The sequence below is a fragment of the Haemaphysalis longicornis genome, unplaced genomic scaffold (assembly GCF_048455015.1).
Source record: "Haemaphysalis longicornis isolate Haplotype H1 unplaced genomic scaffold, Haemaphysalis longicornis Haplotype H1 scaffold_2, whole genome shotgun sequence".
Classification (NCBI taxonomy): domain Eukaryota; kingdom Metazoa; phylum Arthropoda; class Arachnida; order Ixodida; family Ixodidae; genus Haemaphysalis; species Haemaphysalis longicornis.
In genome coordinates, this window is record NW_027526295.1 from 286,119,168 (window position 1) to 286,132,285 (window position 13,118).

Sequence of the window (13,118 nt, forward strand, 5' to 3'; positions counted from 1 at the left end):
GAGTAGCCTTCACTCACGCTCAGAAAACAGCTTTGCTGACTTGGTTACTCCGTGAAATCTCTGCCCTATCTCTTGTGACTTATCTTTTAAAGAACCTCTCCAAAGGAATTAATTATGCAGCATTTTTTTTGCTTTTACAGAAAAAGTGCGGGCATCTGAGTTCTACACAGATGCTTCCAAGTCAGCTGGCGCAGCATCATGATCTGCACATGGCCCAAACTTTTCCATGTCAAAGACTATGCCCAAAGCCACATCCATATTCACTGCTGAAACACACGACCTTGTCATGGCTGTAGAATGTATAACTCAGAGCAAAGCCCAAAGTCAGTGATATTCACTGATTCTCACAGTGCAGTGCAGGCTGTAGCCTAAGAAAAGTCACAAAAAAATCCAGTCTTTAATAATCTGCTATAACTGCTGTGCTCAGAACACAAGCAAAAACTTGAAATTATAATCTTCTGGGTCCCACGTCAATGCGGCATACCCGGATATGAGCAAGCGACCGGAATGCTCTGCTGCTTTTCGGGGCGACTAGATATTAAATGCTTTCCCTACGAGGATCTTAAAAACGGACGCACGAAAGAGGCTGCGCGACCAATGGCAGGAAGACTGTGTAATGGGCAAACAGGAAAGAAATTGCACATGGTGAAACCTAAATTGGGAAGATCTATCTCTGAGAAACATGACAGGATCACAGAGGTAACCCTCTGTAGACTGCGGATAGGCCATACGCATGCTGTACATGCGTACCTATTGAGAGGAACAGAACAGCCATGCTGCTCGAGACGCGGAGGGTTATTATCAGTCATTCACGTACTAGTGGAATGCAGACTACTTTAACCCCAAAGAAAACGCCATTTTCCAGAGTTGTACACACGCATGATACCTCAACATCCGTTCCTGTTTTTATCGGACGAGCCATTTTTTTCCTGTTAACCGTGTTTGTAATTACCTGTCAGATGTAGATTTTTTAAGGTATGTGTCATATCACCCTCGAGCCCAGTCACCATCTCGCGCTTGAGCCCGGGAGTGTCTCGCCCTGCTGCGGCAAGGACGGTGGCATGGGGCAAGTGTAGAAAATTCCTGCCGCTATGATATTTGTTTTTACTTGGCAGGCCTCTACCCCAATTTTAATGATGTTCCTTTTTTTTACAGAAATTTTAAACGTCTACTATTATACATTCTGCACTTCATATTCCCACTTGAATAATCCTCACCATAGTAGTACTGGCGCTCTTTGGTCTTGATGCCCTTGCGCCAAGAAAACCTATCATCATCATCATCATCATGCACCCTCTAGCCTACGTTAGTCAGACTAATTCATTCAATTTACTCAATTTACAACTCGTATTTCTCTAATTCTGATTATCTCTGGCCGTGATGGCCCTTTAAGGATTTATTTCCTACTTTTTTTTTTTCACGAGTACTCTAGCCGCTGTTGAGCAATATCCACTGCTGAGCCGTCAATGTTACCATCAACTGTGAAACCCACTGCCTCAGGAAGCAAGACTTTCCCCCCAATTCTAGCTGGCTGGATCTTTAGACATTCTGTTACTACGTGGTTGATTGTTTCTTTGTCCCTGCCACCGCCCACACATGTCTATGGGACATGAGACTGGGGGCGAATATCTGCTCATATGAAGGAATGCGTTTATGCAGGAGGGAGAGGTCGAACGCCCCGTGGGAGGGGGGGGGGGAAGGGCAGGGGAAATATAAGCTCTAGTTCTCAAGCAGCGAGCCCGAGCCTCAAAGAGCAACGCGCTGCCTTTATTGTTGTCCTAAAAGTTCTCGTTCCTGATCTCCTGCTTGAATGCTCGATAGATTCGGACCCCATCTTTTCCATCCTCTCCGCCCACATAAGCGTCTCTGTTTCCTCCACTTCCTTTTTAACTACCTCCGATCGGTCATCAGGTATGTGGATGTCAGCTTTCGCGTCCTCTTACGCCATTGGGCGTCCACATGAAAAATTCCGTAGCGCCACCTTGCGGCGCCCACGATAACTATGGGTTCGTAAGGCCCCAGCAGACGGCGTGTGAGCAGGCGCGGAAAGTTCCCGTCGCTCAGCAAGTTCTTGCGGGGTGCAAACGGGGCCTGATAAACGCTAAGCATCCCCCAAATTTTAAATTGAATTCTCGTTAGGTTCTCTTACTTTTAATGCGTAGTATTCTTTACCGAGAACTCCCACCCCCGGACCGCGTAACGCCCTGCATTTCCACAAAATTGCACATTTGGCGGAAGCAAAACCTTTATTCGTTTTAATAGCGACAATGGAGATGGTCGGGCAGAGTTTAGAAAAACCAAAAACTTAGGCTGTAAAGTCCTCACGCTCTAGACAAGCGGAATAAGAATTGTATATGTATACGTATTAGGAGAGAACTCTCTGAATTTCTGCAGATGTTTTTTTTTACTTTTTTTTACTTTTTTCTTCTCGTGTGATGTTCACCTTCCCCCTTTTATCGGGGTCCCTCGTAATTAAAGCTTGCGTGCGCCACTGACACTGCGTGCCAGATGTTGAACTGATGGAGGACTTCTCACATAGACAAAGTGAGCTCACGCACGAGCCTGGTGATCAAAGCGCAATAGTGAGGAACGCGTTATAGACATACGTCAAGGTACACAACTGTAACCAGCTTGCGTGAGGGTATTTCCATGCCGTCCGGCAGAAATGAAGGTGCTTCTACTCTCAGAGGAGTGCAATGAGGGCGGTGCCGCGATCGTTCCGCAAATCTTTCCATCGCCGGAGGGGAGTTCTGCTGTAATTTTCGCGACTTGGTTGTTTTGTCTTCGTTGTGCCGAGCCAAGTAGCAGCCCTGTTCCCGTGCTTCTAGAGTTGTGTTGTTTTTCTACATGAGTGCGGCCTGTGAATTAAGCGCTCGTGCATTGGCAACGTGCAGACACCGACTGCTGCACGCGCAACTGCTGCGGCCCGATGCGTCCCTTCGGCATGAAGGTGCTGGACAACTTCAAGCGGGAGGTCATGTACATCCACAGGCCTCTCCGCTGCAGCACGTGCTGGTTCCCCTGCTGTCTCCAGGTACGCAACGTACATCGGCTGCTAAACGTGACGCCGCGAACCAAGCCTTTTAAAGACGATAGTCTTTCTTGGGCTACTTAAACCCAGAAATTTTGGTCTGTCTGTATGTCTGTCTGTCTGTCCGTCTGTCTGTCTGTGACTCGATTCAGCCACCCGGCCAAAGCAAAACAATGCCTGCGCAATAGTCTTATATAGTCACAACTAACTCTACCCGTCTTGGTCCAGTGTAATGTTCATACTTGTCAACATTGTTGAAGAAGAACAAGACATTACGCAAATATGAGACAACAAATCAATACAGAAGTGATATTTGCAGTGTTCCTTTATAAAAATTCAAACATGCTTGACTTTTGCGAAATTAAATACTTCATCAACTGCAGAAAAAGAATTCACTCCGCCGTCGCCTGCTGTCGCCCGCGCCACTATAGCTTCTGGCGCCATTTTAAGAAATCAACCGGCAACAGTTACGCAAGGTTCCACTAGATAGTTTCCACGTTCTGCTTGCAACGCATGTGGAGTAGGGAAACGCGGTTCTATAAACGTTGAAGTAGGGTGCCTCGATTAACGCGCGTCTTCGCCGACGGCAGCGTTCGCATCGAGACACCCGGTTTGGAGCAGTGGAATGCGGGAAATTTAAAATGATTTAAGCAAACACTTGGCGTCTTTACCTTAGGTGGAGCGCGAAGCAAGAGGAACAACATATGGTAAAGCGAAGGGAGGCATTTACTTCGCAAAAGCCGATAAAGACTATCGTCTTTTGACGTCATTTGCAACGAAAGTAGCAGATACGCGGCCAATTTTTTTATCTTTATTTATTAAAGACGATAGTCTTTCTTGGGCTACTTCAACCCAGAAATTTTGGTCTGTCTGTATGTCTGTCTGTCCGTCTGTCTGTCTGTGACTCGATTCAGCCACCCGGCCAAAGTAAAATTGATATTGCGCAATAGTCTTATATACTCACAGCCACATGTAAACGTCTAAGCCCGGTTTATATGTTCATACTCGTCAACTTTGTGGGACAAGAACAAGACATTACGCAAATATAAGACAGGAAATTAGTACACGAGGAATATTTACAGGGTTTCTTTATTAAAAAATTCATGGATGCTTGGTTTTTCGATAGCAAATGGTACTCCACATCTACTGCAGTAAACCGGCGCCTCCTGGCGGCGTATGAAAAATAACGCGGCAATAGCAACGAAAGCTTCCACCTGCTAGGTTACACGTTCTTCTTGGAACGCACGTGGAGCACGGCCACGCGGCTCTATAAACCTTCTAGTCGGCCGCCTCCATTCACGCGCGTCTCCGCCGCACTGCAGCGCTGGCATCGAGGAACCCGGCCTGTAGCAGTGGAACGCGGTAAATTCAAATCGCCTTGCGCAGAACAGCATTATAAGTGAGCGGGAAAGCAAAGGGGGGCATTTTCTTGGCAAATGTCTACAAAGACTATCGTCTTTTGACGACATTTGCAACGAAAGAAGCAGATACGCGGCCAATTTTTTTCATAGCGCCCTTAAAGACCCTCACTGGAGGGTATTGCATACGGTGGGGGACGTTGACTGTGCACGTAGATATATGTTAACAGCCATACAAGATAAGAAAAAAAATACTAAAGAACGAAGGAAACTTCGATACAACAAAGTATGTGAGGAATGCAAGGCGTTTTTAGGAAAAAAATTGCCGCGTATCTGCTCCTTCTGTTGCAAATGACGAGGAAAGACGATAGTCGTCTGGCGCCCCTGGCAAGTAAATGCCTCCCTTCTGTTTACCGCTCACATCTCGTGCTTTTTCTCTCCCGTCCCACTTCTCCAAGATTAACACGCTAGAGGTTTCCTCAAGTTAATTTATGTACCGTGTTCCACTGCTGGTTGCCTCCATGCCAGCGCTGTCGTTCGGCGGAGACGCGTATGAATCGAGGCACCCTACTCCAACGTTTATAGAACCATGTTGCCCTACTTCACGTGCGTTCCAAGCGGAACGTGGAACCTATTTAGTGGAACCCTTCGCTACTGTTGCCGCTTCATTTCTTAAAATGCCGCCACGAGTTATAACATTCAAACCCGGTTATAGCGAACTGTAATGTGCACAGCGATCAGTTCGATATGTCCAACAGTTCAATATAGCCGAACCCGTCTATAACGAATGTTTTTGTTACGAGTTCGCAATACGCGGACCCCCCTGCCATTTCCACACAGAGAAACAAACACATAAAGTATGCCGTTACCTTACACAAAGCAATCCATTTAATGCATGCAATACTCCGCCTTAACTGCCCACTTCGCAAAATAGGGGTGATTTTTGTTTGCACTTTCGTTTGGCGGCCCGGACTAGCACCGCATTCTCTGCACCATAGAGTTTGCTCTAGCGTCTATGCGGCTCACGTTAAGGCCGTCTGTGTCGTCATGGGCCGCCATTATACATTGCGCTCGCCTTAGTTTCATCACTAGCTTGGATTGAAACGTTTTAGTCACCGCAAATCTAAACAAAGTGCCACAAAAACGCGAAGAATAGTGTGCAATTATGTATGTGGAAAATAAAAACAGGCTGTTTTAAACTAAGCAAAAAGGAAGTAAAGCGTATTTTTGCCGAAACGGTTGGGCCTGCTATTCCGCAGGCCAAGGTTGTAGTTACGAACAATGTTAATATTTGGGGGTAAAACTCATTAGAGACTCTGATTTTATTAATTTTACCATTATTTGAAATAATAAGTTGTTTGAAGAGATTGGAAAGTTTTTTGAGCGTGCCTATGAAAACTTTGCCTTCGTGGTGAACCGGTGCACCGACCGTCAGCTAGTTTAACAAGAAAAAAGAAAACGTGGCGTTAAACAGTCGTGGACGATGACAAGATAGGACGCATACAAGCGCCCGTATCCGTCTGTCGTATCTTGTCTTCGTCGAAGTACCTTATGTTTATTTTTTTGTCGGTTACAACTTTCGCGGCGGCATATCAGTCATACGTCATTCGACTGCGGCGTGAGAAACGTCAGGTGCGATCACGTACTGCCTGCTGTTTCACCGAACACGGCTGCCGCAGAACAGGCAGAATTTCGGCTTCCTTGTAGCTCGTAAACGTGTTAATGCGTAGTGAAGAAAGCAAATCCCCAAAACCGCTTAAGAATCCAATTGTCATGCCAAGCCCAAGCCAAAAAGGGGGTCTTCCCATGAACCCCCACGACGACATGGCTTACCAGGCGCAGTTTTCTCTAGTATACTTACTAAGAGACTCTATAGATGCTCTACACGACACATCTTTTGCACCAGTTCAAGTCCGTGTCCTTTAATATTGAAACAATATTGACGGAGGGCATCGACTGGTGAAAGGTCTTCATTAAGCTTCGGACGGCTTTTTCTTGTGACATCCCCAGTCTCCGGTGCTTCAAGCAGCACCAGCTGCCAGGACATCGGCGACGGTGTCTGCGCTTGAGGGGCTCACAGTGACAGCAATGTCGTCGTTTACACTCAGGAAATCCTCGAAGGACACTCCTTTAAGCACGGCATCTGGAACGTTGGCGAGCTCTTCGCGCAGTTCGCCGATGCTGCTGTCTTGGTCCGGATTCGCTGACTGGATGGGCTCCGTCGTGAATCCCGTCCGTCGGATACAATTACGGAAGATGTCGGACGTCACGTCGCTCCGTGCGAAGCTCAACTCTCAATCGCCGTTGCGAGACCATATGGCAATTGTCGGCGCGCCGAGTTCGATATATCCTATGTAAACTTCGTTAAGGAATGTGTTTCGCATGCATTTTCGTAACGGATTTGATTTTGTTCTATATATAGCATAATTCGCTCTATCCCGGTTCGTTATGATCGGGTTTGACTGTAGTGGCGCGCGCGAGCGACAGCAGGAGATGAAGTGAATTTTTAATTAAGGATCTATGAATTTTTAATAAAAGAACACTGCAAATATCACTTATGTATGGATTGTCCGCCTCATATTTGCGTAATTTATTGTTCTTGTTCAACCATGTTGACAAGTATGAACAGTACCGCCGGACTTAGACGTTCAGATTTGGCTGTGGGTATATGAACCTATTGTGCAGCTTCTGTTTCACTTTGACCTAGTGGCTGAATCGAGTTACAGACAGGCATACAAGACAAACACAGACAAACAGACAGACAGACCAAAATTTTCGCGTTCAAGTAGCCCAAAAAAGACTGTCGTCTTTAAAAACCATACGAACAAATGAACAGATTGCGCTTGCGCAATAAACCACTTACAAAAGGCAAGGAATTAACGCTACGGTAAAAACGCACAAAAGCATTTGTTTTGATTTGTTTACTTGCGTTCTGTTACCAGCGTCCACGGTCGCGCCTGGCTATATTAAGCGAAGCGCAATTTCCCTCCTTCTTACGTATATAATTACGCCGCACCAGTAACATTGTTTTAAAGAAAAAGGGTGTTCTTTGCGGTTACTATCCCAGACTGCTCTTGGTTAATCGGAAATGTTCTCGATCTAAATTGATGTTTCTAGATACGGGAGGTTTGCCGACGTTCGATCATGCTTGCCACTTTGTTTAACACTTCTTCAACGCTTGCGTTTGCTTCTTGTTAGTTTCGGGGCACACGTTTGCTCGAATAAAACTTGTCTACTGAAGGGACCCCGCATCGTCATTGGCTACGTGACCATTTGAAATGATTTCAAATTTCGTATTGTAAAAGTAGACCGTTTGGGGTTCTGATATAACGTAGACGTTCCAGAAAAATCTCGCACCCGTCCGTCTAGCGACGACGATAGTTGAACACGATGGATTCTTTGGTCGGCCAATCCCACACTGAGAGTACGCGCTACTCTGGAGGTACGCACCCCATTTCTGGAATACCCACAGCTCTTGGGCTTTCTGCGTGCAACTGGTGCAGTGTTGTACCTACAAACCTCCCTGCTATGCAGTAGGGCAATCTATCGCATTAAAAAACTCTTGGGTGTGCACTCCGAACGCCTAAAGTTTGGGTTTGGGGTGCACGGCGCGAATCGGTACCTGCTGCGTGGCGTTCGCTTCGACCATGTCGAAATGAAAAAAAAAAGCCGAAGTAAAGCAATCGGATAGACGCCGGCTTCATAACGCGTGGGACCCAAGTTCGATTCCGGCAACGGGAAGCGTTTTTTTTTCTGTCACTTCACCCACGATCATTCATCATCATCGTCAGAGAAAGTTGGCTTTCCTGCAGGGCGTGTTGGCGTACAACGGCATCAAAGAGAACAATAACGCTTCGCTTAAAAAAAAACTACAGGTAATATATTTAGTTTTTTTAGCCGACCAGCTTACGTTTTACTTTTCTTTTTAATGTGCACTGCGAGTCTGCTGCGAGTTGGCTTTCGCGCAATGCAGTCGACTGACAGATGTCACTGAGTCCAAGAGAGCACAGTTGATGAATCACGTATAAATTGTCTCGGAAGTACAATTAGCAATTTTAAATCCCGTAGTGCGAAACGTAGTGCACGCATGTAACGCGAAAACGAAGACCATATTTCTCGATGTCAAATCGTAGGCTGGGCCTACTTGACCATTAGCGGTGGTTGTGGAGTTTCGTTGCGGCGAAGCTGCAGAGCAGAACCACGGGCTGTGCTATAAAGGGGCAAGCACGCGTTTCTTAGATTACTAGGAAATTGCGTACCACTAGCCGCAAGATAGGGGAATAAGAAGAGCTGACCCTTCAACTGCACGAGCCCACACACAAGCGCGCGTGCGCACGCCCAGACGCACTCGCACCTCTCTTCGTTGACCGAGCAGCAGAATGTTGTGCATGCCGGTCAGTGTGGCAAATCTGAGCAAATCGAAGCGAGAAAGGTGTCCACCAGCACTCGATGCATAAGTGCAAGAAGGACGTCTATCATAATGCAGCGGGGAAGGGAGACGCCCGATCAAGCTAGCCCCTTTGGTAACGTCGGTGCACAAGGGCCTCGTAATCACCTCCCCTATACTACAATGTTTACTTTCAATTCACCTCGTCAATGATGTGCGTTCATCCTCCATTTTCGGGAACGTTCCAAGCTCGAGCTAGATTGGTCGGAACTGACCGCTAGAAGCCTCCGCATTTCCGGCGAATATCTGTTTCTGAAGTGGACAAGAACAAATCTTGACGCCTTTGTGGCACCCACTGAGCGACTCTGTTTTCCAAGGCTGGACACACATGAACTATAAGAAAATAAGGGCCAGTGTTGACTAAATTCAGTACATTATATTTGCAGTATAATACATGCAGTACGATTAGATAAACATTTTTTTCTTTGTGTCAGACCGACAGCTTATACTAGAGTTTCTGATTACGACTGAAATTACATATGCCACAGCATCAACAGCGACGACAAGATCGCACAGCGCGAAGGACGCCAGACAGGTGCCGGCTTCAATTGCGGTGCATTGTCGAGACCGCCTGAAATATGCACTTGAGACCAAAACACAATCTACGTGATTTCACAGTTTTCACTTCTCTACACCCCCGTTCTCTTTTTGCCCTTTTAGTATTTCGCGTTGGAAATCATGTCGGCAACGGAATCTACAAATCGCCCGACGTTCCACTCCAATAACAGTGAAAAAAAAAAAAAAAAAAATGGCGCAGCGTGCACTAGTGGTGCGAGGCTGGAGAAACAGCAGAACTGGCGGCCCCTCTCCCTCCGTCGGAGACCCGGCTGGTGGGATTTCCGAATTACCCGCTGAAAGTTCTTCATAACTGCAGGCCCGGATCGTTTTGTCCGCAGTCTTTCACACCTCTCCCAAAGTGGACTGCGTTTTCACGCCCTAGAACCAGAGGCAACCGGCTTCGCGAACTCGGCGTCTGTAGCGAGATCTGTCCTGTGCTCTCCATTTGAGGCCCGGATGCACGTGAACTGTTTTCTTGTTTTTCTTTTTTTTGCGAGTCATCACGTGGCGCAAGTACACGCGCAAGTCTGGACGGCGCCACGCAACAGGACCAAGCTCAAGCTATGCGAACGAACGCATGAACGACTCTCTCTCTCTCTCTCTCTCTCTCTCTCTCTCTCTCTCTCTCTCTCTCTCTCTCTCTCTCTCTCTCTCTCTCTCTCTCTCTCTCTCACTCACTCACTCACTCACTCACTCACTCACTCACTCACTCACTCACTCACTCACTCACTCACTCACTCACTCACTCACTCACTCACGTGAAGTCCAAAGCCAACGCTACGAATAACCCAAAGGAAATAATGCTATGCGCCCAGAATGCGATGATTGCTCAATGGGATAGACGCCAGTTTCAGAATGCGAGGGACCCAGATTCGATACACACCAAAGGACGCGTTTTCGGGCGCAGCCCTTTGTCACCCGTGTCGGGGCTCAGCCACGTCGCCGTCATTGTGACCGAGCGAACGGTGGGAAGACCAACGAGTGAAAGAGAAAGCGAACGACGAGTGAAAGAAAGCAAAGAAGGAGAATGTCGCGAAATTGGGAGGAGAGGCAACTCTAGGTGGCGTTTGGAGAGGGCGGTTCGCCGCGGCGGCGAGAGCCAGCGCTCTCCGAAAGTGTGCGGTGGAGGAGGGGAGGGGGCAGTATGCTGTGTCCGCACGAGGCGATCGACGGCGCGATGCTTGGCGACAATGTGAGGGGCGTGTGCGTTCTCGGTTCGCGGTCCCTTCCTGACGCTTACTTCACGCCGCCGACGCAGAGGCTCATCATCGCTGCCGTCAAGAGAGCCAACGAGTGAGTGCTGCCTCAGCGCACTGCTGCTGCGCCTAAATATCGCATTAGGGAGTGTGGTAATCGCCAGCACATTTGTGAACTGCCCCTTTCTCCCGCCGCCGCCTCACCTGGAGGGACTTCTCTTCTTACGTGCCGGGCCAGCAGTCGCGCATGGAGGCGACCCACGGGCAGCGTCCCGCTTTTTCTTCTTCTTCCCCCCGACTGGACGTTTTCTGTACGCGTCGTACGGCTTGGTTACACAGCACCGCTGTCGAAGCAGAAAAGTGTACTCGATGCTCGCTTACTGCTTGTCTACGCGCGCGTGTAGACAAGCAAGCGCCTGCGGTTGATGCATGCACTGCGGTTCTTGGAGAACGAGCAAGTCGCGGGCGGTAAGGTCATCAGGGCCTCACCATCCCACGAACGCCTCCGCCCGCGCGCGACGGCCGAAGCAATCGGGCCTGCCATGGACCATATTTCGGGCGTCTATAAAACAATAGCCCTTAGCAGCGCAGGTGGCGTGGAAGGTCCTTCCCAAGCAAAATCTATATCAATCGCTTTCGCAGTCGTGGGCCATGCAGTGGCGTACCCCGGTGGAAGAAGCTGGATTACTGTCAAGATGATGGCAGTAAAAAAATTGAAGAAATTCCACTCAACGCGAAATCTTTCAATTGCGGAGCAGTGATTTGCCAAAAGCGCTGTGGCGACCTCTCTTGACTAGTGTCGGTATCAGCCTGTCGTTGGTGGTACCGAAGGAGTCGAGAGAAGGCACCGCAGCCCCTGAAAATGCCAATAAAGAGACGCTGGATGAAGTCTTCATTAATTAATGCGTCCATTCATGATTTTTTTCGTTGTTATTTGCGGCCTAGCAACGGCAGCCTCTGTGGCCCCGGCGCAGCGCAGATATCACCCCAACACTTCGCATGCGAGAAACGTGTGCCTGTGCGGCCCAGTGGGTTGGACATCGGCCTCGTAACGCGAGGGACGCAGGTTCGATCCTGACCAGGGGAAGCGGTGATCTTTTCGAAGCCCCCGCTTTGGTGCGTCGCGCGTTACGCTGAGTGGCCAGAGATACCGTGATCCCGGACGAGCTGCGGCAAGCCGGGCCTGTGAAGTGCTCCGCGCTTAAAATTCACGTTCCTTTGGTTCACTGGGTCTCCTTTTTCAGGCAATCCCTATTCCCTAAGACCACGTGTTGGCGAACGCTTGAGTGGTGATCTATTAAAGGCAGACACATCATTTACTGTGTTTCGCGCACTATTTTTCTGATTCACGTCCACCGTCGACATATCTTTCCTCCACTTCTTGCGTGACTGTCATTTTTGTACTGCAATTAGTAAGTATAATTAGCTTCGATACTCGTGTGTTCGCTCGTTCAGTTGCGTTATTCTGTTCTCTTAATCTACTGTGTACTGAAGTGGACCGCAAACCGCAACCTCAGGGTACGGAGAGATAGATGTACTTGATGCCGAGATGGGTTCTGAAGGGTAGATGACTTGGACGGTCTCCCTCCCTCAGCCATCAGCCAGGCATCCTTGGATCCTCGCGGCGGCTTCGGCCATCCGGACTGCTGTGAGTTGTGCATCCGATGTGGAGCTGAGCAGAACAGACTCCCATTGTTCTGCCGTCCTAATTTTGTATCTTTTAAGTGTATTTACATCGGATTTGCTATTATAGCCGGTCGTATTTTTTCGGAGCTCATGGCAGGACCATATCATGTGGTGTAGGTCGGCTCTGCTGTTGCACAAAGTGCGGAGGTTTGAGTAAAGGCCTGGGGGAAACAGGGCTTGGAAAAGTGCTTGTCTGCAACCGTCGCCACGTGACTGCCTGTTTCCCGGAAAGAGTGTGGTTGGCCGGCGGATATTTGCATCTGGATAACCTGTAGTGATTTATTATATCCCTGTATGTGACTAGCCTGTCTCTGTGAGATCTAATAACGTGTGCTTGTTCTTTGCTTTCCTGCGAGGTCTTATGTGGGGAGGATGGTGGTTGTGGTGGCGTCGTAGGCAACACAGCTCGGTTGACCAGAGCTGGAGTGGTTGCGTGGGCCACTTTATTCCCATGTAGACCGCAGTGGGCTGGAGTCCATAGCAAAAGAATTTTTCTTTGGTTAGTGGTCTTCTCTAACAGCGAGGCTGATACAGGGGAGATCCTGCCTTTCGCGAAGTTAAGTATGGCGGACTTCGAGTCGCTTATGATTGTGGTTGCTCGGGTAGAATTTATAGCAAGGGCTATGGCCATTTCCTCGCCCTGAGTGGGATCTTTAGCCGGCGTGGATGCTGACGTCATTGTGACTTCGTCATTGCTGACGACTGCAATTGCCATGGCGGAGACAAGAGCCGCCGTCGTCAGCGTCAACGCAGACAACCTCCTGTGGCTCACAATGTGTTCGTTTGTCAAGGGCTCGTGCTCTAGCTTGTCTTCTTTCCACGTTTAGCACTGGATGCATATT

The 13,118-nt window shown here is 48.5% G+C and overlaps 1 protein-coding gene across 4 annotated transcripts in view; it reads left to right on the forward strand.

The window, feature by feature from the left end:
* Scramb1 (phospholipid scramblase 1) overlaps positions 1 to 13,118 on the forward strand; it is a 70,315-nt gene that overhangs the window by 51,735 nt on the left and 5,462 nt on the right. For all 4 annotated transcript variants that reach the window (XM_077700817.1, XM_077700819.1, XM_077700816.1 and 1 more), the window contains one exon: positions 2,895 to 3,034. In XM_077700817.1, the coding sequence (XP_077556943.1) occupies positions 2,895 to 3,034 (140 nt within the window). The remainder of the gene's footprint in view (positions 1 to 2,894; positions 3,035 to 13,118) is intronic.